The 25,414-nt window shown below is 33.3% G+C and overlaps 1 protein-coding gene across 1 annotated transcript; it reads left to right on the top strand.

Annotated features, from left to right (window-relative positions):
• The first annotated feature begins 1,333 nt into the window (after nucleotides 1-1,333).
• On the top strand, nucleotides 1,334-20,382 carry LOC128202891 (uncharacterized). Its single transcript, XM_052904062.1, has 8 exons — nucleotides 1,334-1,446; nucleotides 11,124-11,384; nucleotides 12,106-12,678; nucleotides 13,627-13,905; nucleotides 15,826-16,254; nucleotides 16,522-17,822; nucleotides 18,053-18,359; nucleotides 18,559-20,382. Exons 1-8 carry the CDS (start codon nucleotides 1,428-1,430, stop codon nucleotides 18,864-18,866), a joined length of 3,477 nt encoding a protein of 1,158 aa, XP_052760022.1. The 5' UTR covers nucleotides 1,334-1,427; the 3' UTR covers nucleotides 18,867-20,382.
• Nucleotides 20,383-25,414: the final 5,032 nt, after the last annotated feature.

The raw sequence follows: 25,414 nt of genomic DNA, 5'->3' as shown, positions 1-25,414 counted from the left end.
TAAGCTTTCTCTCTACAATGAGACAAAGCTCCTCTTGATCAAATCACCCTCATACTATATATTCCCTGTATGTTTTGATTTATCTTAATATTGCCCTCAACGTATGTCACTCGTGGAAAAAAATGAACATATTTAAGGCAGTGGCGTAATGAATTTGCATATGCAATCTGCCCAAGACTCTGGGCTGAAATTACTGAGGCAATTGAAGAATGTTCACACACTTTCCGTTTCATTCGGCTTACATGACTTTACTCACAACTCGTAGCAGGTCGAAATACTGTCAACGCTTTAATCGCTATGATTTCAATTGTAAAAGTGTATAATATGCATTTAGTAATGGTTGAAGGTTGTTGAAATGTACTTGTACAAGTAAATGGTTTGATGGGACACAGTCGCATAACCATTTATTTTGTGTAAGTAATACTTACATTCTAAATAAAAAAACTGTCAAGTAAGAGCCGATTTATGCTATTTTAAACATAGAAAATAGTCTTATGAATGAATAACAATCACCAAAACAACTGAATATAGGATAAAATGAAATATTATAATTTCATTTATAACATTTTAATTTCAAATGAGCAGAAGAAGTACAATATATTGTATAAACAGGTATTTTGGGTTTAGTGGAGTGCGAACCAACGCCGGTACAGACTAGTGAAATTAGGAAATCGACGCCTTAATCACAAGGCTATTAGGTAGTACATAAAAGTGCAATATAGTTGGACCTGTTATCAATACATTAATAACATCACCTCATAATGCCAATTAACCAATGACGCCAAAACAAAGCCGTTATTTAATAACACTAATAAAAATTGTGATCTTCAAAGACGATATATAAAAAGACATCACTTGCTGAAGGGTTCCAGCTTTTCGTACATTAGTTTTAACACTCCTTATGTTTTGCTACACTTTATTTCGTAATATGTAAATGTATTTTACAAAACAGGAGCGAGTTCCTTTAACCAATATTAGACTCCAATGATATAATTTAAAAGGAAAATTACTCAATAAACATTCAGCGTTACATGGTTTTAGCAAACAGAGCAAGATTTATCAACATATGGCTATCAGTACTAGACCTACACATTAATTTTCTAATTTATAAAATACTTGGATAACGATACAGACTATAAATGACATATTTACGATTGCTTCAGCGGGTTTAAATCACACGGTGTGTTTTTCCTTATGACAGATAAAATACGGAACAAGGTAGGCAACTACTAGCTGAAGATCAAAATAGTTTACATTGATTTGTTTCCCCTTGAAGTGTAATGCGCCTCTGAAGTTCAAGTCTGAGCATGCGCAATACTACTTTTGATAGCAACGGAAGAGGAAGTAAATCGTAAACCTCCAAATATCGCCCTCTTGTTTATCTTTCTAAAATAGCCATGTAATACACGGGATACCGCGATAGTTCCATGAGCATGGATGAAAAAGGTAAGTTTAGAAGTTTTTTTGTTTTTGTTTTTTATATAAATACTCATTTAATTTAAAGAATGCATTGTAAGTTTATCTTACTAATGGATACATTCCGTTGCATATGTGGAATGTGTGTATTGTTTTGTATCTCGTTTGTCAATGTTGTTTTGTATGTGGTATGTGTGTATTATATTGTATGTGGTATGTCTGTATTATTTTGGATGTGGTATGTGTGTGGTGTTTTGTATGTGGTATGTCTGTATTGTTTTGTATGTGGTATGTGTGTGGTGTTTTGTATGTGGTATGTCTGTATTGTTTTGTATGTGGTATGTGTGTGGTGTTTTGTATGTGGTATGTCTGTATTGTTTTGTATGTGGTATGTGTGTGGTGTTTTGTATGTGTTATGTCTGTATTGTTTTGTATGTGGTATGTCTGTATTATTTTGGATGTGGTATGTCTGTATTATTTTGTATGTGGTATATCTGTATTGTTTTTTACATGGTATGTGTGTGGTGTTTTGTATGTGGTATTTGTGTGGTGTTTTGTATGTGGTATGTCTATATTGTTTTGTATGTATTATGTGTGTGGTGTTTTGTATGTGTTATGTCTGTATTGTTTTGTATGTGGTATGTCTGTTTTATTTTGGATGTGGTATGTCTGTTTTATTTTGGATGTGGTATGTCTGTATTGTTTTGTACATGGTATGTCTGTGTTGTTTTGGATGTGGTATGTCTGTGTTGTTTTGGATGTGGTATGTCTGTATTATTTTGCATGTGGTATGTGTGTGGTGTTTTGTATGTGGTAAGTCTGTATTATTTTCTATACTGTATGGGTGAGGTGTTTTGTATGTGGTATGTCTATATTATTTTTTATGTCGTATGTGTGTGGTGTTTTGTATGTGGTAGGTCTGTATTATTTAGGATGTGGTATTTGTGTGGTGTTTTGTATGTGGTATGTCTGTGTTGGTTTGTATGTAGTATGTGTGTGGTGTTTTGTATGTTGTATGTCTGTATTGTTTTGTATGTGGTTTGTCTTTTTTATTTTGGATGTGGTATGTCTGTATTATTTTGTATACGGTATGTCTGTATTATTTTGGATGTGGTTTTTCTGTTTTGTTTTGTATGTGATCTGTGTGTATTGTTTTGTATGTGGTATATCTGTATTATTTTGGATGTGATATGTCTGTATTATTTTGTATGTAGTATGTGTTTATTGTTTTGTATGTGGTATGTGTGTATTGTTTTGTATGTGGTATGTCTGTATTATTTTTGTATGTGGTATGTGTGTGGTGTTTTGTATGTGGTATGTCTGTATTTTTTTGGATGTGGTTTGTGTGTGGTGTTTTGTATGTGGTATGTCTGTATTGTTTTGTATGTGGTATGTGTGTGGTGTTTTGTATGTGGTATGTCTGTATTGTTTTGTATGTGGTATGTCTGTATTATTTTGGATGTGGTATGTCTGTATTATTTTGTATGTGGTATATCTGTATTGTTTTTTACATGGTATGTCTGTGGTGTTTTGTCTGTGGTATTTGTGTGGTGTTTTGTATGTGGTATGTCTGTATTGTTTTGTATGTAGTATGTGTGTGGTGTTTTGTATGTGGTATGTCTGTATTGTTTTATATGTGGTATGTCTGTTTTATTTTGGATGTGGTATGTCTGTTTTATTTTGGATGTGATATGTCTGTATTGTTTTGTACATGGTATGTCTGTGTTGTTTTGGATGTGGTATGTCTGTGTTGTTTTGGATGTGGTATGTCTGTATTATTTTGCATGTGGTATGTGTGTGGTGTTTGGTATGTGGTAAGTCTGTATTATTTTGTATACTGTATGTGTGTGGTGTTTTGTATGTGGTATGTCCTTATTATTTAGGATGTGGTATTTGTGTGGTGTTTCGTATGTCGTATGTCTGTGTTGTTTTGTATGTTGTATGTCTGTATTATTTTGTATGCGGTATGTCTGTATTATTTTGGATGTGGTTTGTCTGTTTTTTTTGTATGTGATCTGTGTGTATTGTTTTGTATGTAGTATATCTGTATTATTTTGGATGTGGTATGTCTGTATTATTTTGTATGTAGTATGTGTTTATTGTTTTGTATGTGGTATGTCTGTATTATTTTGTATGTAGTATGTGTTTATTGTTTTGTATGTGGTATGTCTGTATTATTTTGTATGCGGTATGTCTGTTTTATTTTGGATGTGGTATGTGTGTATTGTTTTGTATGTGGTATGTGTGTATTGTTTTGTATATGGTATGTCTGTATTATTTTGTATGTGGTATGTGTGTGGTGTTTTGTATGTGTTATGTCTGTAATTTTTTGAATGTGGTATGTGTGTATTGTTTTGTATGTGGTATGTCTGTGTTGTTTTGTATGTGGTATGTCTGTATTATTTTGTATGTGGTATGTCTGTTTTATTTTGGATGTGGTATGTCTGTATTGTTTTGGATGTGGTATATCTGTTTTATTTTGGATGTGGTATGTCTGTTTTATTTTGCATATGGTATGTCTGTATTGTTTTGGATGTGGTATGTCTGTATTGTTTTGGATGTGGTATGTCTGTATTGTTTTGGATGTGGTATGTCTGTATTATTTTGGATGTGGTATGTCTGTATTGTTTTGGATGTGGTATGTTTGTATTGTTTTGGATGTGGTATGTCTGCATTATTTTGTATGTTGTATGTCTGTATTGTTTTGTATGTGGTATGTCTGTTTTATTTTGGATGTGTTATGTTTGTATTATTTTGTATGTGATATGTCTGTTTTATTTTGTATGTGGTATGTCTGTATTATTTTGTATGTGGAATGTCTGTACTGTTTTGGATGTGGTATGTATATTTTGTTTTGTATGTGGTATGTCTGTTTTATTTTGGGTGTGGTATGTCTGTATTATTTTGTATGTGGTATGTCTGTTTTATTTTGTATGTGGTATGTCTGTATTTTTTTCTATGTGGTATGTCTGTTTTATTTTGGATGTGGTATGTCTGCATTATTTTGTATGTGGTATATCTGTTTTATTTTGGATGTGGTATGTCTGTTTTATTTTGTATGTGGTATGTCTGTATTGTTTTGTATGTGGTTTGTCTGTTTTATTTTGGATGTGGTATGTCTGTATTATTTTGTATGTGGTATATCTGTTTTATTTTGGATGTGGTTAGTCTGTTTTATTTTGCATATGGTATGTCTGTATTATTTTGTATGTGGTATGTCTGTATTATTTTGGATGTGGTATGTCTGTTTTATTTTGCATATGGTATGTCTGTTTTATTTTGGATGTGGTATGTCTGTATTATTTTGTATGTGGTATGTCTGTATTATTTTGTATGTGGTATGTCTGTTTTATTTTGGATGTGGTATGTCTGTATTATTTTGTATGTGGTATGTCTGTTTTATTTTGGATGTGGTATGTATGTTGTATTTTGGATGTGGTATGTCTGTATTGTTTTGGATGTGGTATGTCTGTATTATTTTGTATGTGGTATGTCTGTATTATTTTAGATGTGTAATGTGTGTGGTGTTTTGTATGTGGTATGTGTGTATTGTTTTGTATGAGGTATGTCTGTATTATTTTGGATGTGGTTTGTGTGTGGTGTTTTGTATGTGATATGCATGAGTCGTTTTGTATGTAGCATGTGTTGGCTGTTTTGTGTGTGTGCGTGTGTGCTTGCTTGTGTGCTTGCGTGTGTGTTGTTTTTTTGTGTGGTCATTTGTATGTGGTATGTCTGTGTTGTTTTGTAGGTCGCATGTCTGTGTTGTGTTCTATTTGGTATGTTTGTGGTGTTTTCTATGTGGTATGTCTGTGTTGGTTTTAGGTCGTATGACTGTGTTGTTTTGAATGTCGTATGTCTGTGTTGGTTTGTATGTCGTATATTTTTGCTGGTTTGTATGTCGTATGTCTGTGTTAGTTTGCATGTCGTATGTTTGTGTTGGTTTGTTTGTCGTGTGTCTGTGCTGGTTTGTTTATGGTATGCCTGTGTTTGTTCGTATGTCGTATGTCTGTTTTGGTTTGTATGTCGTATGTCTGTGTTTGTTTGTTTGTGGTATGTCTGTGTTGGTTTGTTTGTGGTATGCCTGTGTTGGTTTGTATGTAGTTTGCCTGTGTTGTTTTGTTTGTGGTATGTCTGTTTTCGTTTGTATACGTTGTATGTCTGTGTTGTTTTGTATGTCTTATGTCTGTGTTGGTTTGTATACGTTGTGTGTCTGTGTTGGTTTGTATGTCGTATGTCGGTTTTGGTTTGTATGTGGTATGTATATGTTTGTTTGTATGTGGTACATCTGTGCTGTTGTATACGTTGTATATCTGTGTAGGTTTTCATATCGTATGTCTGTGTTGGTTTGTATTCGTTGTGTGTCTGTGTTGGTTTTTATGTCGTATGTCTGTGTTGTTTCGTATGTCGTTTGACTGTGATGGTTTGTTTGTTGTATGCCTGTGTTGGTTTGTATGTGGTATGCCTGTGTTGGTTTCTATGTCGAATGTCGGTTTTGGTATGTATGTGGTATTTCTGTGTTGGTTTGTATGTCGAATGTCGGTTTTGGTTTGTATGTGGTATGTCTGTGTTGTTGTATACGTTGTATGGCTGTGTTGGTTTGTATATCGTTTGACTGTGTTGGTTCGTATGTCGTATGTCTGTGTTGGTTTGTATTCGTTGTGTGTCTGTTTTGGTTTGTATGTCGTTTGACTGTGTTGGTTTGTATGTCGTATGTCTGTGTTGGTTTGTATGTCGTATGTCTGTTTTGGTTTGTATGTGGTACGTCTGTGTTGGTTTGTATGTCGTATGTCTGTGTTGGTTTGTATATCGTATGTCTGTGTTGTTTTGTATGTCGATTGACTGTAATGGTTTGTATGTGGTATGTCTGTGTTGTTTTGTTTGTGGTATGCCTGTGTTGTTTTGTATGTAGTATATCTGTGTTGTTTTGTATGTGGTATGCCTGTGTTGTTTTGTATGTAGTATATCTGTGTTGTTTTTTTTGTGGTATGCCTGTGTTGTTTTGTATGTAGTATATCTGTGTTGTTTTGTTTGTGGTATGCCTGTGTTGTTTTGTATGTAGTATATCTGTGTTGTTTTGTTTGTGGTATGTCTGTGTTGTTTTGTATGTAGTATATCTGTGTTGTTTTGTTTGTGGTATGCCTGTGTTGTTTTGTATGTAGTATATCTGTGTTGTTTTGTTTGTGGTATGCCTGTGTTGTTTTGTATGTAGTATATCTGTGTTGTTTTGTTTGTGGTATGCCTGTGTTGTTTTGTATGTAGTATATCTGTGTTGTTTTGTATGTGGTATGTCTGTGTTGTTTTGTATGTAGTATATCTGTGTTGTTTTGTTTGTAGTATATCTGTGTTGTTTTGTTTGTGGTATGCCTGTGTTGTTTTGTATGTAGTATATCTGTGTTGTTTTGTTTGTGGTATGCCTGTGTTGTTTTGTATGTAGTATATCTGTGTTGTTTTGTTTGTGGTATGCCTGTGTTGTTTTGTTTGTGGTATGCCTGTGTTGTTTTGTTTGTGGTATGCCTGTGTTGTTTTGTATGTAGTATATCTGTGTTGTTTTGTTTGTGGTATGCCTGTGTTGTTTTGTTTGTGGTATGCCTGTGTTGTTTTGTATGTAGTATGTCTGTGTTGTTTGGTTTATGGTATGCCTGTGTTGTTTGGTTTGTGGTATGCCTGTGTTGTTTGGTTTGTGGTATGCCTGTGTTGTTTGGTTTGTGGTATGCCTGTGTTGTTTTGTATGTAGTATGCCTGTGTTGTTTTGTATGTAGTATGTCTGTGTTGTTTGGTTTGTGGTATGCCTGTGTTGTTTGGTTTGTGGTATGCCTGTGTTGTTTTGTTTGTGGTATGCCTGTGTTGTTTTGTATGTAGTATGTCTGTGTTGTTTTGTTTGTGGTATGCCTGTGTTGTTTTGTTTGTGGTATGCCTGTGTTGTTTTGTATGCGGTATGTCTGTATAGTTTTTACATTATGTGTATCTTGTTCAGCTGATTATCTTAACTTTTGACTACTGGGATGGTCTATGTTGTTATCATTCTAGTATTATTACTATTCGACAGGGAGAAAAAGATTATACAAAGGCACATAGTGTATATAAGTTACATTTGACTCATAAAATGAACATGGCGTAATAAAGCTGAAGTAACACTTCATACGACATACTACGTAGGAAATCTTGACACAACTGTGCATAGTTGAAATTAGTAGAAGTAGAACTTGACATAAATGGACATCATGGAAATTAGCAGAACTAGAACTTGACACAAACGGACATCATGGAAATTAGCAGAAGTAGAACTTCACAGAATAAAACATCATTGGAGAATATGTAAATCTTAACACAAATTCGTTTTGTGAAATAAAGCAGAACTCAAACCTGACACAAATATACATTGTTGAATTTAGAAGAAGTAAACCTAGGCACAAATGTACAATGTCGAATTTAGTACTTGTAAAACATGAGACAAATGCACATCGTTTAATTCTTGAAACTAATTAAAAAAAATAGAATTTCACTGTAGTGAGACTTGACACAAATGTACATGATTGAATTTAGCAGAAGTAAAAATTGACACGCACACACACGCACACACACGCACGCTCACACGCACGCAAGCACCCACGCACGCACGCACACACAAACATTCACACGCACACACACACACACACACGCACACGCACACGCACACGCACGCACGCACCCACGCATGCACGCAACCACACACACACGCACGCAAACACGCACACACACACACACACACGCGCGCGCGCACGCTCACACGCATGCACGCACTCACGCACGCACGCGCACACACACACACACACACACACACACACACACACACACACACATGTACATTGTGGATTTCAGCAGAGGTGAAACTGGTCACAAAAGTTCAGTGTAGATTTAAGCAATACACATCATGATGTTATGACTTTTAAAGTTAAAGAAATCTCCAACACTTAACTTTCAAGTATTTGCAACCGGGACCATTAATTATTATTCGAATTTGTTAACGAATTTATCTAACATTATTTTGCTAATGAAATAATGAATAAATCTATACGAAAAATATACACATGCATGTAAACACTGCACATACAATATAACAGCACCAAACATAGATAGCACATATACTTGAATAAAGCCCGTTTTACAATTGACAGATAATAGCACTACTGAGAATTATATATGCAATGTGTGTTTAAAGCTGCACTCTCACAGATTGAAGGTTTTGACAACTTTTTTTTAGTTTTGTCTTGGAACAAGCAATTTTTTGCTAAAATCCATGAAAACCAGTTATACCACACTGCTGACAAAACTCTAGATCGCAGATTTTTATATTTAAGCTAAAAAACTGATGTTTTATGCATTTTTCTTAAACCGTTAGTAACGGTTTAAGCCATGAAACATTAATTTTCGAACTGAAATATGAAAATCTACGATCTGTTTTTTTTTTGTCAGCAATCATATGTCATCGGATTGCTGATATTTACGCAAAATTTTGCACTTTCCAAGACAAAAAAATAAAAAAGTTGTAAAAATGGTATATCTGTGAGAGTGTAGCTTTAAATCTAATCGATAGAGCCTTATTAGAAATCGATCCAAGCAAATAAAGCAAGGTGTGAAATTCTTACCTGGAATCACGAAAAGGACATCGAGCGTAGCAAAAAAAATCGACCCTGGAGAAATAGAGCCATCCTATAAAAAATTATATGAAAATACAGTTATAAAGAATCGTTCCTCTAATCCAAATCGAGCCAACGAGGATATCGATATATCGGTATATGGATACCATTTTAGATTTAAGGAAACTGTTCTTAAATGATGTAAAGGAATCGTTTTGATGTCCGTAAATAGTTAAAACACCGAAATCAAATGTGTTTTTACAAAGAAATTTTAGTTAGACGGCTGGATTGAAAAATAACAAACTTATTCATGGCCTTTTCATTTAGACTGGTCGGTCGCTTCTCAGACGCAGTGGTTATTTCAGTCGCCGAGAGACGACACAGTTCTTGAAAATCGTTCTATATTCATGCACATAACTGTCGTAAGTTTTAACAATAACAAACAAATAGTACAAGGCTCGGGCTTATCAGGATGCTCAGATTACTGGAATAGGCAGACATTTCTGAACTCAAAGAAGGCGATCACGCACCTAGATATCGACCTTTAAAGTATGGAGCATTTTCCGCATATCTCCTAGCAGACATTTAATGCGAAATAACTTATTGGCTGCCTGCCATTCGGGAGGTGGGGGATACGTGTTTTATTTAATTGTTTACATGTTTATTACAACAAGGCGCTTTCGATTTAACAAGTAGTTTTCAATTTACGTCACTCCTGCTTTTTCCATCACTTATAAGAACGTTTAAAGTTATGTTTACCCTCATTCGAATTATGCTAAAAAGATATTTATATTCACACTTGAACCGACTTTGCCGCAGTCGAATTATGATAAAAAGATATATATTCACACTTGAAACTCCCTTGCCGCATTCGAATTATGATAAATATATATATATATATATATATATATATATATATATTCACACTTGAACCTACTTATACGCATTCGAATTATGATAAAAAGATATATATTCACACTTGAAACTCCCTTGCCGCATTCGAATTATGATAAATATATATATATATATATATATATATATATATATTAACACTTGAACCTACTTATACGCATTCGAATTATGATAAAAAGATATATATATTCACACTTGAACCTACTTAGCCGCATTCGAATTATGATAAAAAGATATATATTCACACTTGAACCTACTAAGACACATTCGAATTATGATAAAAAGATATATATTCACACTTGAACCTACTAAGACACATTCGAATTATGATAAAAAGATATATATTCACACTTGAACCTACTAAGACACATTCGAATTATGATAAAAAGATATATATTCACACTTGAACCTACTAAGACACATTCGAATTATGATAAAAAGATATATATTCACACTTGAACCTACTAAGACACATTCGAATTATGATAAAAAGATATATATTCACACTTGAACCTACTAAGACACATTCGAATTATGATAAAAAGATATATATTCACACTTGAACCTACTAAGACACATTTGAATTATGATAAAAAGATATATATTCACACTTGAACCTACTTAGCCGCATTCGAATTATGATAAAAACATATATATTCACACTTACACCAACTTTAACGCATTCGAATTATGATAAAAAGATATATATTCACACTTGAACCTACTAAGACACATTCGAATTATGATAAAAACATATATATTCACACTTACACCAACTTTAACGCATTCGAATTATGATAAAAAGATATATATTCATACTTGAACCTAGTTAGCCGCGTTTTGCATAACAATTCGTCTTGTAATGTGTGTACCTACAATGCACGTGTAAAACCAGGGTATATGCCCGCTATTATTTTATTTGTTATTTACCTAACTTGTTCAACAATCTGTCCTCACGGTTCTCTCATTTCAAGTCTGAATCGATCAAATATTCGACAACTGTTTAAACAAATATTAGATTAAGTGTTCAAATAAAGACGCACTTATTTATACCCGACACTTTTGATATCTGTTATCGTCCTCTTCAATATGTATGTATTAAATTACGGGATAATGACCGCTATGTTATGGACCTCGACACATTGTATATATGATCATGAACTTTACATGTCTTTACAGTTCATTTGGTTCTTGTTGGCCATAGTCTTGAGGCAAAATGCGAGGTTGGAAATGCACTTCTAAAAACAAACGCATTCAGAGAACTAGACTGCCGCACAGAACTCGAAATAAAACGCTTCTATAATGTGACGATTCAAGGCGAAAACATTGCATGTGTCGTCACCCCAAACTTGAACACACCAGGGTGGCAATATGTCCTTCCAATTTTGCGACAGTTCCAGAAAAGGGTTTTCATTTACGTTCGTACTTATGGCTTGACAGGTAAGTAGATATTCACTTTGCTGTAAAATCATTAGTAAATGGGCATAGCTCTGTTCAGCAGAACATAGAGATTTTGGCATGTCATTTATTATTCATTTTACCATCCATACTACTACTGCTACTGCTGCTGCTACTACTACTACTACTACTACTACTACTACTAAATAATAATACTAATACTAATACTAATACTAATAATAATAATAATTATGATAATAATAATGAACAGAACAGAACATTTATTTAGATACAAGCATATACAGCTTATGATCATCAAAACAATTATCATAGCATGCACAACAGGATATAAAAAATTATAATGATAACAACAATAAAAACAATAATAATAATAATAATAATAATAATAATAATAATAATAATAATAATTTTAATTATAAAAATAACAATACTACTACTACTACTACTACTACTACTACTACTAATAATAATAATAATAATAATTATTATTATTATTATTATTATTATTATTATTATTATTATTATTTTTATTATTATTATTATTATAATACTAATAATGATAATAATAGTAATAATAAATAATGATGATAAATTCTGCTGACAATACTGCTTTATTCAATATTTAAATATTCCTCTCTTGCTTTTTGTTAAATGACTACACTTGCTTTTACTACTGCTGCTCCAAGAGACGTTGATTATCAAAGTAACCTATGAACGATTTTTTATTTAAATGTTTTTTTAGATGTAGACGACAAAAAGTCAATTGACTTGATCAGAGATCAACTCTCAGCCACTAAACAACGACTTGATCTTATTGACGTGGATGTAGAAGACCAATTCGATCCAGAGCATTCGTTCCAAGATCAAGAAACATCTCCATGCAAAAAGACCAGCTATTATACATCCGCGTCGACAGAAAGTACAGAGGAAAACGCTAAGACATCTGTTAAGCCTTTGAATGTCATTGTTATTGAGTTGTCAGTATGCAAGGATAGATATACTAAAGACACAAGCAAGCTTACGGCCGAACAATATGGCATGTGCCTTAACTTTGAAATGACACCCGATGAGAAACTCGAGGTAGGCAAGAAGATTTTAAGTTTTATTAAGCGTTTTTTTGAGTCGACCCAGGAACAAGAAGTAGAACCTCTTGTACAAGAAAGTGGTGTCGTTATAAAACACGGAACCGATGCAATTTCGGGAAAGGGGGCAACTGATGAAGGCCTAATGCGCCAAGTGTCGAAACCTGATGATGACGATCAACCAATGTCTTTATCGCAAAAGATTTCGGATGGTGTGCACAAGAAAGTAAACCGTATGTTGACTTGTTTTATATCAAATATACCGACCAACATTTCATTTGTTTGCGGTTTTTCTTTACAATTTGGTTTGCATTTTGAACAAGAATCTACATTCATTCTACAAAATTGACTAAATTATATAATTGTATAGGCTATCCCTGAATTAAAGTGACACTCTTAATTTGAAATCATTGCATACACATGTATAACAAACATAAATTTGTGTAATAAACCGTTAACAACTTACTAAATAATTCATTTATGGAAAATATTAATTACTGATAAAAAGATTATAACCGTGTATTTAATAGCTAAAAATGCACATATATATATATATATATATATATATATATATATATATATATATATATATATATATATATATATATATATATATATATAAAATGACTGATGAGTGCTAAAAGATTTACAGTGATCAACTATCAACTCATAAGGTAGAAACTCCGTTTTTTCTGCACCTTACTTTCAAATTAAACACGGCATCCTTCATAAGAACCATTGTTTTCGGTATTAATTCATCATTTTCAGTTAATTAAAACAATTGTTTTATTTGAGGTACATATTATTTTGGTGTAAGAGTGCACCTTTAAATATTTACTGCAATTTTATGACTACTTTAATAACCGCGTAAATTTCAAATATAGGCAACATTCTGGTTTACTGTCATGTGTATGTATTGTTGTTTTATCTCATCTTATTGTGCTCTTCTTCCATTTTAATAGACAATGGTGATGTTTAATACAGGGTTTATTATTTAAGTACTTCATGTATATGTTTCATATTATAAAATAATGGCCAGATTGACGATTTTTTATTCATTAATTTATGTTTTTTTCATAACAACGATGATATGATTATACGAGTTTGAAATGTGTATCATATGAGAACTACTACCAATGAGATAAAACTGTGTTTCAACTAACATAAAAGTTGTATTTTAGTGGACTCTAGATCAGAGCTACCTGAAATTACAAACGAAGATAGAACTCTGTTTGCCAAGACCTTGGAAAAAGGAAAAGCACGTGCCAACCATGTAAGAGTTAATGTCGTTGGAAATCAAGGGGTTGGAAAAACAACTCTTGTTCAACGATTGCAGAGAAAGAAATCGACACTTCCGGAAAAAACCATGCCAACAGAAGCGTTAGGTATAGAGGAGATTACATGTCGATGTTTACAACCACTGGATGACGAGAAAAAGAAATGGGAAACGAAAGAAAGTGGTATGTACAGCTTTTGATGTATTTTTGTTCTACTTTCTTTGTTTTAATAGTATCAAGTGGTCAAGCTTTTATTTATTCCCGAGAGACGTCGTTTGTCTCGTTGTTTGTTCTTTGTGGGATATGATCGTGTATGTGTACATTTAATTCATTATGATTAGCGTCCGATTTTAATTAACTGGCACAGGTGCATAATGACTTGGTCAATGCAATAACAATGTTTGGTGTGTCATCTATATGATTGTACGAAATAATACTTACACTTTTGGATAGATATCTCAGTGGTTATATTTGAGAGCTCACTTGCTGGTTTTTTGGTATCATTTTTGTTGCATCTTCATCAGCGGCCGGTAAAAGTTTTAGGGCAAGTTGGCATTTTCACTTTTAACTCTAATACTCTTCATTTAATTCACTTAAAAATTCACGCAGTTGTTAAGGACCATCACACCAATGAGGTGCCACAACTCAATATTATTATTAATACAAAGTATGACCTTTGATTGACTAAGGAACTAAGGTGAAAAGGTTAGAGCACATTGTTTCAGATTAAAACTTGAGAGCAAGTAAGGACTGAACAAATATATACTCTTCATTAAATTGACTTGATACTTCACACAATTATTGACTACCATCTTGCAATTAGTTTACATCACACCATTTTGTCCTAAATACAAATGTCCCCTGTTTGACTTAGGAAATGAGGTTAAAGTTATAGGGCACATTGTGTCCGGATAAGGTTTTTGGGCAAGTTGGGATTTTCACTAATTTCTTCTATACCTTTTTTATTGACTAAATACTCCAAATATATGTTCACGGCCATCACACAATAAAGTTACTCATCTCCATATCATCCTGAATAAAACTGATGGTCCTTAATTGATTTAAAAATTTTGGTTATAGTTTCTTGGGCAACTTAGGGTATTAACTCAGATCTCAAATACTGTTTATTCCATGGCCTTCTTACTCTTCACAGTAGCCAACACACATAAGGTTACATCGCTCCATATTAATTATAGGTACAAATTATGGCACTCGATTGAATCTTTTTGTTTTACTTTTTTACTTTTTATTGCTTTTCACAGACATAATTTTATTTCATGAAACGTGGTTATAGAATGACGTACGTCGTTGTTCAGGCGGGCTGGCGGGAGTGTGGAATCAAAGTCACACCTTGAATAATTGTAGTTCAGGTTGACATATTGTGACATCACTTGGAATGTAGGAAGAGTTTATGGATGACTTTCATGTCATTACATTTGGGGCCCTTAAATCAAGGTCAAGGACACTGTTACTAAACATGAAAAGCAGTTGAAACTGAATCTCACAACGAGGGCTGAAGTTCTTCTGTCAATCATTGAAAACCCGGTTTCGTCGCATTGTGGCGTTTCTTGTTAAAGTTTTAATTTGACGTTTTATTGCTTTTGACAGGCACATATTAAATCATTATTAAATTCATTTTTTAACTTAATTTGGAATATAGTCTAGCAAAAAATATATAGTGCTACGACAGCCCTTGTCTTTATATTTAAAAGCCAATTAAAAATGTATCCTCAGTTTGCTCAAACATAGTACTTGTTGCTGTTTTCATGGAACAAGATTAACGGATGTTTTACAGTTTTCCAAAGCATATGAAATCATGAGGATTATGACACAATCTAATGAAATGTTTAATTCAAATTCGATATGTTACCACTGAACTATTTGGGACGGCAAGGCACTAACTTACGTGTTGTATTGTAAAGATTTAAGCTCACTGTTCATTCTCACAGAATGCAGCAAGAATCTAGATAAGGATAGCTAGCACTGTGACTGCAATTCACGTATGAACGTTGAACATACAATGTACATTAAGCGACTGCAGATATTGATTCTTGAATTATTTTTGGAGTCACTTGTAATAATTTAAACAAAATTATGCCTCAGGTTATGTTCAGCAACTAAACGTGTATAGAATGGCTGAAGCTATGGCAAGTCTGACTACCAATGACGACAGAGACAGCAGCGCATTGCAGGAAGAGCAACCTGATCTAGGTTCAGATGAAGTGATAGAGGGGTTGACTCTTACATCGGAGAATGAGACCCCAACATTATATCAAGTCACGGCAAAAGCAAGTACTCGAGACGTGTTTTGGCAACAGGTAAAGAGAGAGAGAAACAGCGATCTTGAAAATCAAATGTATATATCTTATTGGGACTTTGCCGGGCAATCGACATACTATTCAACACACCAAGCGTTCTTGGCACCAAGAGCAGTGTACATAGTTGTGTTTGACCTGAGCAAGGACCTTAATGAAAATTTGAAGGATAGTCTTTGCTTTCGAACAGGAATTCAAGGGAAATGCACTGTCAAAGGTAAATAGAATATTCAGTGGAATTCAAAATATTCTTTTCCAATTTTGGAATGTTTGTCATGTTACCAATTATTGTAGTGCATGCAACATATTTTAAGGTGTCGCCGGTGTTACTCATAATCTCGTGATATCAGTTGGGTCATTTTAACGAGACTTGTAGGAAAATATGTGTTTGTAATATTTCCCTTACTAAATCAGATACTTTTGTTGTTTTTAAATCTCATAAAAAATATACAATATGCAGACACAATGGTTTTTTAACTTTCAGAGTCTTTGCAATTTTGGGCATCTTCGATAAAAGCGTATACTAAAGATGTTCAAGGTGGAAGAGCACCACTTATTTTAGTGGGAACACATGCCGATAAAGTGACTGACGAAAAAATAATAGAAGAACGGTTCAGACAAGCTCGTGATGCTATGGGGTTTGAGACAATAGAATGGATGAAAATAAACAACACAATCGAAATTAAACATGATGGATCCCAGGATGACGACCCCGAAGATTTGAAACAGCTCCGAAACACGGTACTTGAGCTTGGTCTTGGAATTGCGGACGAAGAAGTTGATGCCCAATGGATTGATCTTGAGAATGAGCTGTACAATAAAAAAATGACAGGTGCAATGGTCATAACTTTTCAAGAATTAAAAGAGTTAGACAAGACAATGGACAGACCAATGCAGGACGATAAAAATCTCAAGCTCTTTCTTGAGCATTTGCACTGTCGTGGTCAAGTTTTATACTTCCCAGTAAAAAGTGGGACTGAACTGATAATCCTCGAACCTTCTGCGCTGGCAAATTTGCTAAATTCTCTTCTTCGAGCGATGCATGGGAAACAATCTGTATCAAATCTCGATGCGGAAAGTCACCAAGGGATTGTCTCAAAAGAGTTCATCGACAAAAAAATGACCGAACTTTTGTCAAAAAATCCAAGTAGCGGAAATGCATTGGTAGCAATGTTGGAAAATCTTAAAATAATGATGCGTTATGACAGACCCCAAAATCAAGTCATGTACATAATTCCAAGCCTTCTTCCTGCGCATGAGACAACACGTATTGGCAGTCGCGCCTATCGAAGTGAACGCGTTGTAAACTTGGAGATCAAATTCAAGAAAAGCAATGTTCCTCATGGCTTTTACCACCTTTTCATAGTTTCGTTGATAACTGGAATGCCAGGTATTGAAATCTTCAAAAAGGGAAATGATATACAGTTATACAACCTGTACACAATGCTGGAACTTGAAACGGGAATCGTTGAGCTGTTTTGGGAAGGCTCTGGAATATATGTCGCAATCGACTGTGAAGAAGAGGAAGATATGCAGAAAGGAAATGCAGATATTACAACACTTGTGGACGGCATAACAAAGGCTGTAAAGGACACGCTCCTGATTTATCGACAGAATGGTATCAACTTTTATGTTGGGGTTGAGTGCCCGCAACACAAGGGACTTTATATCGATATAAATAAGCTGCGCGAAAGTGGCAGAGCAAAATGTGTACCACCTAACACTTCGTGGCACTTCGTAAAAACAAAGGAGTGCTTCAAAAAACTGATAAAGACCTTCGGCAAGGTAAGTGTAACGCCTCATGGACTTACCGGCTTTTTACCATACTGTTTTGTGCCGATAAACCAACCCAATGTAGGCATTACATGTGCAGGAAATGCCAGGCTAATGTACACACCAATTAATACTTACACTTTAATTGCACGATTAAAGCATTAATTGATTTTGGTTACATAAACTATGGTTTTAACGACTTGTACACAACTTGCTACATGATATAAGAAATATCGTTGCAGATGCCAGCGCAAAATCCAGTGAATGAAAAACACCTTGCAAGACTTGCGAATAAATTGTCCAAAGACAGATCGAAGGAACTGGCGATGCGATTGCAAATGGAAGGCTGTGACCAAATTGCAAGAGAAGTGGAAGCGAACTATTCGAATCATAGCGTTCGAAGGTTGCATATTTTCAAAAAGTGGATGGCAGTACGAGATAGGCAGACAACTGTTAATGATTTGGTTGGTTATTTGACAGTTTCTAAAGACTACGAGAGGGACGATGTAACCTCTTCTGCTTTAGAGGAGCCTTCGTTGAAAACTTTTGGTAAACTACTCGTAATTGTTTCATGCAAACCGTTTACTTAAAATCTTGAAATAGCTTAAGATTTAAAAATCCAAAATTCCAAAACAGACGTGATCTATATTATATAATAGCCCGCAATATACCAACGAAAATATATGAATTTGCAATTGATATAATATTTATAAAACGTTGTTTTTTTATACGTATTTTATTTTGTTAGCCACAGAGGTGAACTTGGACCAGGATATCACCGAAAGAGACTGTGCAATCGTTTCAAGCCACATTGACATTGGGGAGTATCCACTTTTGATGATAGAACTTGGTATTCCGCTGAATACAATTTTAGAAATAGAACACAACTGCCGTGGTGACGTCGGAGAGATCATTTCTCAACTCCTGATTAAGTGGAAGAAAACATATCCACACGAATGCACAAGGAAGAAACTGCTCAGTGTCGTGTCGCATCTGCAAATGCCAACAAAGGATATTTTATCATCCCTGTCCGGATTGAAAGTGGAGACTTCTTGAGTTAATGTTTTCGACAAACTTTATTCCATGGCCTTCTTACTCTTCACAGTAGCCAACACACATAAGGTTACATCGCTCCATATTAATTATAGGTACAAATTATGGCACTCGATTGAATCTTTTTGTTTTACTTTTTTACTTTTTATTGCTTTTCACAGACATAATTTTATTTCATGAAACGTGGTTATAGAATGACGTACGTCGTTGTTCAGGCGGGCTGGCGGGAGTGTGGAATCAAAGTCACACCTTGAATAATTGTAGTTCAGGTTGACATATTGTGACATCACTTGGAATGTAGGAAGAGTTTATGGATGACTTTCATGTCATTACATTTGGGGCCCTTAAATCAAGGTCAAGGACACTGTTACTAAACATGAAAAGCAGTTGAAACTGAATCTCACAACGAGGGCTGACGTTCTTCTGTCAATCATTGAAAACCCGGTTTCGTCGCATTGTGGCGTTTCTTGTTAAAGTTTTAATTTGACGTTTTATTGCTTTTGACAGGCACATATTAAATCATTATTAAATTCATTTTTTAACTTAATTTGGAATATAGTCTAGCAAAAAATATATAGTGCTACGACAGCCCTTGTCTTTATATTTAAAAGCCAATTAAAAATGTATCCTCAGTTTGCTCAAACATAGTACTTGTTGCTGTTTTCATGGAACAAGATTAACGGATGTTTTACAGTTTTCCAAAGCATATGAAATCATGAGGATTATGACACAATCTAATGAAATGTTTAATTCAAATTCGATATGTTACCACTGAACTATTTGGGACGGCAAGGCACTAACTTACGTGTTGTATTGTAAAGATTTAAGCTCACTGTTCATTCTCACAGAATGCAGCAAGAATCTAGATAAGGATAGCTAGCACTGTGACTGCAATTCACGTATGAACGTTGAACATGCAATGTACATTAAGCGACTGCAGATATTGATTCTTGAATTATTTTTGGAGTCAGAAAAGTTTTAAACGATTAAAATATCATTGTTGTAGATCGCTTCAAATGATTATATGTTAAGTATTATACAGGATATGTATTTGGTAAAAGAAAGAAACGAATGCTGTTGTTAAGAGTAACCTTTATATTTGTATAGATACATTTTACTTTCTTAAGACTAAAACATAGTAATTAGTTTACTGTTTTACTTTATTTTCTGCTTGGTTTATAAATGCTCGTTCCGTTCTAATTTGATTTACTTGGTTAAACTTACGTTCAGTGCTTAATGCATATTGTCCCTTTTGTTGCTTTAGTTTCAGTTGCGATGCTTGTATGTACTTTGTATGTATGGCCCATTTCATTTATTGCTTACCATATATTGTTTGTTTCCCTTTTTAGTAAATTTTAAAGAATATCCTGATTTTGAAGGGAGCGTCTTTATGAACTAGGACAATATAGACGCTTGGATTGTAATTTTGAAATACACGATTATATACATGTATCTTTGTACTTGCAATAATGATCTGTCATTGTGTCTATATCAATGTTAATAAATTACAACAAACGTTTGTCAAAAACACTATTGTACTATTGCTCAGATTTACAACTCGTTTGAATACGTTGTGTTTCATGTTATACTAATTATGTTTCATTCCTTCAAATTTGAAAAGAGAATAATCGAAACATATTTAAACATCAAACTGTTTTATATAAAAGATTTATTTTGAAGAATTCAAATAGATATTAAACAGTTCTTGTCTGTGTTTTTTATTAACTTTGCTAGATGTTATCATTAAACGTTTGACGTAATAGTATCAAAAGATAAATCTCGTGTATCAAGGGTAAAGTGGTTACACTTATTTGCAAGAAATAACACTGCTTGTTGTTTCTATGAAAACAAACTATAATCTCCGAAATAATAGCAATTCCGTTACTATTCCTCGCATAAATTTTCAAGGTATTTTGGTATTTTATTTCATCAGCAAAATATGAATATAAATAGCTTAAACATAACATAACAACATCTCCTTCAGTTTCAACATATAGAGAAAATATATAGAGGATATTTGTTTATTTCAGTGTAAGATCGTATTTTATTTCACGAGTGTCATAGATAAACACATTTTCACGAGTGGCGAATACAAAACAACACAGACAATATATATGCAAAAAGCTGCAGAAACATGCTCAGTAGCAAAACGTTTAAACATAAACCCGGTTTAGTGGCAATGGGTAAACGCCAAAGACATAGAACACAAATTCACAAACAAGAAACATAGAACAGCACACAACTCTACAAACAGCACAGTGCATAAATACTATATACATATATATATATATATATATGTATAATTGGTATGTTTATCAAGAATTGTTAGGTACCGCCTTGGAACGGTCAGTAAAATGTAAATTTACTGGGGGTTTAAACCAGTTTATGTGCACAAACCTCACTCTTATCCCAACAATTCTTAATAAAGATAAAACGCAAAAGATAAATCTTATCAAAGTATGCATTAACTTGAGGAAACTTATCAATAAAACAAATAATAATAAAAAACGAAAAGGTAAACCCCAAGTACTTCAATGATTAGAGATCCCAACTCTATCTGCAGACGGAGGGAAACAATTCAGAGCACCTAATGCAAATACTTTTCAAAAATACGATGCAGTCATCGTTAGAAACCAAAAACATCACATGCAGTCTGCCTTATAAAATAAAAGGTTTAAAACTGTGTGATTTATAGAGTTTCATAATAAAAAGCATCATTGTACTAAAACTGGGAACAAATAAAGAAAAACATTATTAAGAATAAAAGCGACTAGTATATGCTATTCCCTCCTTCCAAATGATTTGAAAATGTAAAATATTTGAAGAAATTTAAGTCACAGCCAAAACACTCGGAGTCAGTCAACACGTGTCCGCCAAAAACGGTTTTAAAGATAACATGAATTAGCAAATTCTTCATAAAAATCAAAGCACTGAAAGTTTAGTTATGAAAGGATGCTATATTCAACCCAATATTTTGTTTCAGGTATTCATCTTCAAAAGGCAAGTGCTCTTCAAAATATTGCCTTTATATCCACGGTTTAAATACAATCCAAGTAATTCATTAAGTCTATCTGCCCTACTCCTGCTGGAAACATTTTAATTTTACGAATTTTCTTTAAAACATCACCATAAAAATCGGGATGAGCAATACTATCAGCAATGAGCGATTTAAGACTACTATTGTACTTTGATATGTGATTATAATGACCATTCACAAATTTTGAGAAAGTTTTCCTTAATTTAGAATATCGGAAACCTTGTTTCAGAAGTTTTTGCGTCATAAGTTTACTGCGAGAGCTGATTTTTTTTACATCTGTACATATTCTAGTAAATCGTATTAACTGTGCTATAAAAACACCATACGATGGTGAAGTAGGAACATCATCATCTAAAGAAGGGTAATTAATTATTTTAAAATTAAAATCATCACGTTTATCATAAAGATTGATGCTCTTCCTTTCCTTCTAGTTGCAAATCTAAACAGGATGCTTTTAAAACTGATGTATTAGATTTATTAAGTTGCAATTTTGAAGAGTATATCGAATGAATGTTATCTGTAAACACAGGATTATCTAAATTTAGAATATCATCAATATATCTAAACGTGCTTTTGAATTTATCAACAAGAGCTAGATCGGCAGACTTAAATAATTTTAACATAAATTCACTTTCATAGCAGTATAAAAAGAGGTCTCCAAGTAAAGGTGCATAATTGGCTCCCATTGGAATTCTAATAGTTTGCTTATATAAACAATTACCATATTTAAGAAAATAATTATTGAGTACAAAATTTAAAACTTCAATGACATCTGTGCATGTCCAATATATATATATTTATCTGAGCGATCATTAGTAAAAAAAGCCTTTTTAACATTAACTGCCATGTAAGTAGTTTTCTCCCTCGCAAAAGTTTTTTGTCGATAAGAGGAGTCAATTTGTTTGTAACTGAAGATTGTGGAATAGATGTATAGAGCGTTGAAAAGTCATAAGTATTAAGTACTGAGACTTTATACCGTCTATTTTCAAAATCATTAACTAAATCTAAAGAATTATTGATAGACCAAAAGAGTTTAATTCCAGAATTCTCATAAACTTTACTACAGTATTTGTTCACATGAAACTTTATATCAGTTAAGCAGGATGTAAGTAAAATTGAAACTTGTTTAGTAGAGCAAGAAATAGAATTAACAATAAATCGTGATTTATACGGATTTTTATGCATCTTAGGCAACCAGTGTATTGTAGGAATGTTTTTATGATCATCATTCAAAAGAACTTGAAATTTAGCATTATAATCAATATGATTTTTAATAACACTTTTTTCATCGAGTTGGCTAGAGTTGTAAGTTCTGGAAGATTGTAACTCTCCAATAATAGTATTTACATAATATAAACGTCAAACTATGATTACATTATTAGCTGCTTTATCAGCTGGTACAAATACAAGTTTTTTATGTAGGGGTTTGATATCCATTATCACTTTTTAAGTTATCGAAATAGATTTTGGGGGAAGTGCCAACGGATTAATGTTGAACAACTCTATTTTCTTATCTATTAGGTACAATATTTTATTCATCCATGGTAATAAGGCATTTGGTTCAACCCCTTCCTTTTTGCACCAGCTTTTACTATATTTGGATAAAGTGTCTGTCAATTCTAATTTACATGTATGGAAATTAATTTCAGATGCAATCCTGTATTTGGGACCTGCAAACCACATGCGATTCATTCTTATACTTTATTATTCGCTCGTGTTTTAGTGCAAAGCTTTTATGAACAGTAATCAATGAAGTTTTATAAGTGAACATATGTTCCAAAAATTAATGAAAACATTTTTTTTTTAAGTGGGGCATGAATACATAACCAAATTACTACGCCGCTATTTAATGAATGAAAATTTGGAATGTCAAATGTGTTATCAAAACAAATACGGATACTCATGTGATTTAAACATTCTTCTTAGTTTAAGACTACATGTGTTTTATAGTAAATTAATATTCAGTCACTGTCTGAGACCAGTCTGTTTCGCTTGAAAACAGGGTTTTCCAGATAAAGAGTGAATGCCACGCTAGTTTGTTGACAAGTTTTGTGTGGGTGGGGTAAAAAATATCGGATTATCTGTAAATTGTTGTGTGGATTTTCCGGGAAGCTCCTTTTACAAACTACAACGGCAAACAGTTCAAAATCCATTTGAACGATAATATAAAATTCTAATTATGTTCGAACAGCTGTTTTGTCTCTAATTTGTTTGGTATGAAAGCAAATGTTCGAACATTCAGTTTCAAAGATCAAGAAAATGTTTGAAAAACGGAATTACCGGTAATAAACGGTAAGTTGTTAATTTCCAAATATATATTTATTGAAATTTATTAAACAATTCTTAAACAAGTTTTAAACATTTTTTGCCAACATTTACTGGTTCAAAGTCCAGTTTTCTGTTTTGATCAAGGCAAGTAACTACAAAGGAATTTAAAAGTAGTTCTGAAAGTTGATATTTTCACTCCTTATTTTGCAGTGAAAATATCAAAATAATATTTTCACTGTTGTTAGTTCATAACCCCATATTTCATCGAAAAGCATGAAAGAAACGGAAAATATTTCAAAGGTGTTGTTCTTCTTTAGTACTTTCTGTTTGGGGAACGGGTATACTCCCTAATACAACTGTCAAAACTTTCCAAAAGATTGCAAAACATCCAATAGTGCAGTGTTCTTAACAAGCCAATTACTTACAGAATAAACCATTGTTGACCATGGCTTTTGGTTTATACTTGTCACAGTGGAAATAATAATTCCATTACTGTATTTGTTTTGAAATACTATTCCCAAAGCCTCACGTTTATTGATTACGATGTTAATTGTTGTGTTGATGTTAATTTTTGTTGAAGCTATAAAAATATTGAATTTGTTCCACAACTTTTGTTTTTCAAAGCACACCCAATATAAATGTTCTTTGGATGGCCAAATGTACATGATCTAAATATCAACAAGTTTGAACTTAAAAAGTAATGCATTTGTTGGTATTATTCCCCAAATAAATTGGTAATAAAAACTACGTAAGGTGGTGTCAATTGTTGGTTCGTATATGTATATAACTATATATCCGTTTTCATTCCTAATGTTCATTCGCGCTTGCTAAGGTTTCTGTCCATATTAATTTTAAAGTTGGTGTTAATGTTGTTTAAAGTAATATCAAGTATGGAAAATTGTTTGATTGCTTTGATTGTACAACGTTTTCTTTGAATGATGTGTTGTTAGTGTGGGTAATTTAATCTTTAGTAAGCTGTATCCTCGTAGAATCATAGAGTTAACACCCTCAATTTGTACACAATCCATGCGATTACGTATATTATTGGCATAGTAAACATCATTTTATTCAGAGTATACTTTTTATAGTATAACATATTGTTTTGTATGTCGTTTGTCAATGCTGTTTTGAATGTGGTATGCGTGTGGTGTTTAGTATGAGGTATGACTGTGTTGTTTTGTATGTGATATGTCTGAGCTGTTTGGTATGTGATATGTCTGTGTTGTTTGGTATGTGGTACGTGTGT

The sequence above is a fragment of the Mya arenaria genome, chromosome 9, assembly GCF_026914265.1.
Source record: "Mya arenaria isolate MELC-2E11 chromosome 9, ASM2691426v1".
Classification (NCBI taxonomy): domain Eukaryota; kingdom Metazoa; phylum Mollusca; class Bivalvia; order Myida; family Myidae; genus Mya; species Mya arenaria.
The sequence above is the reverse complement of the archived record's forward strand: the minus strand, read 5'-3'. Positions and strand labels throughout refer to the sequence as shown.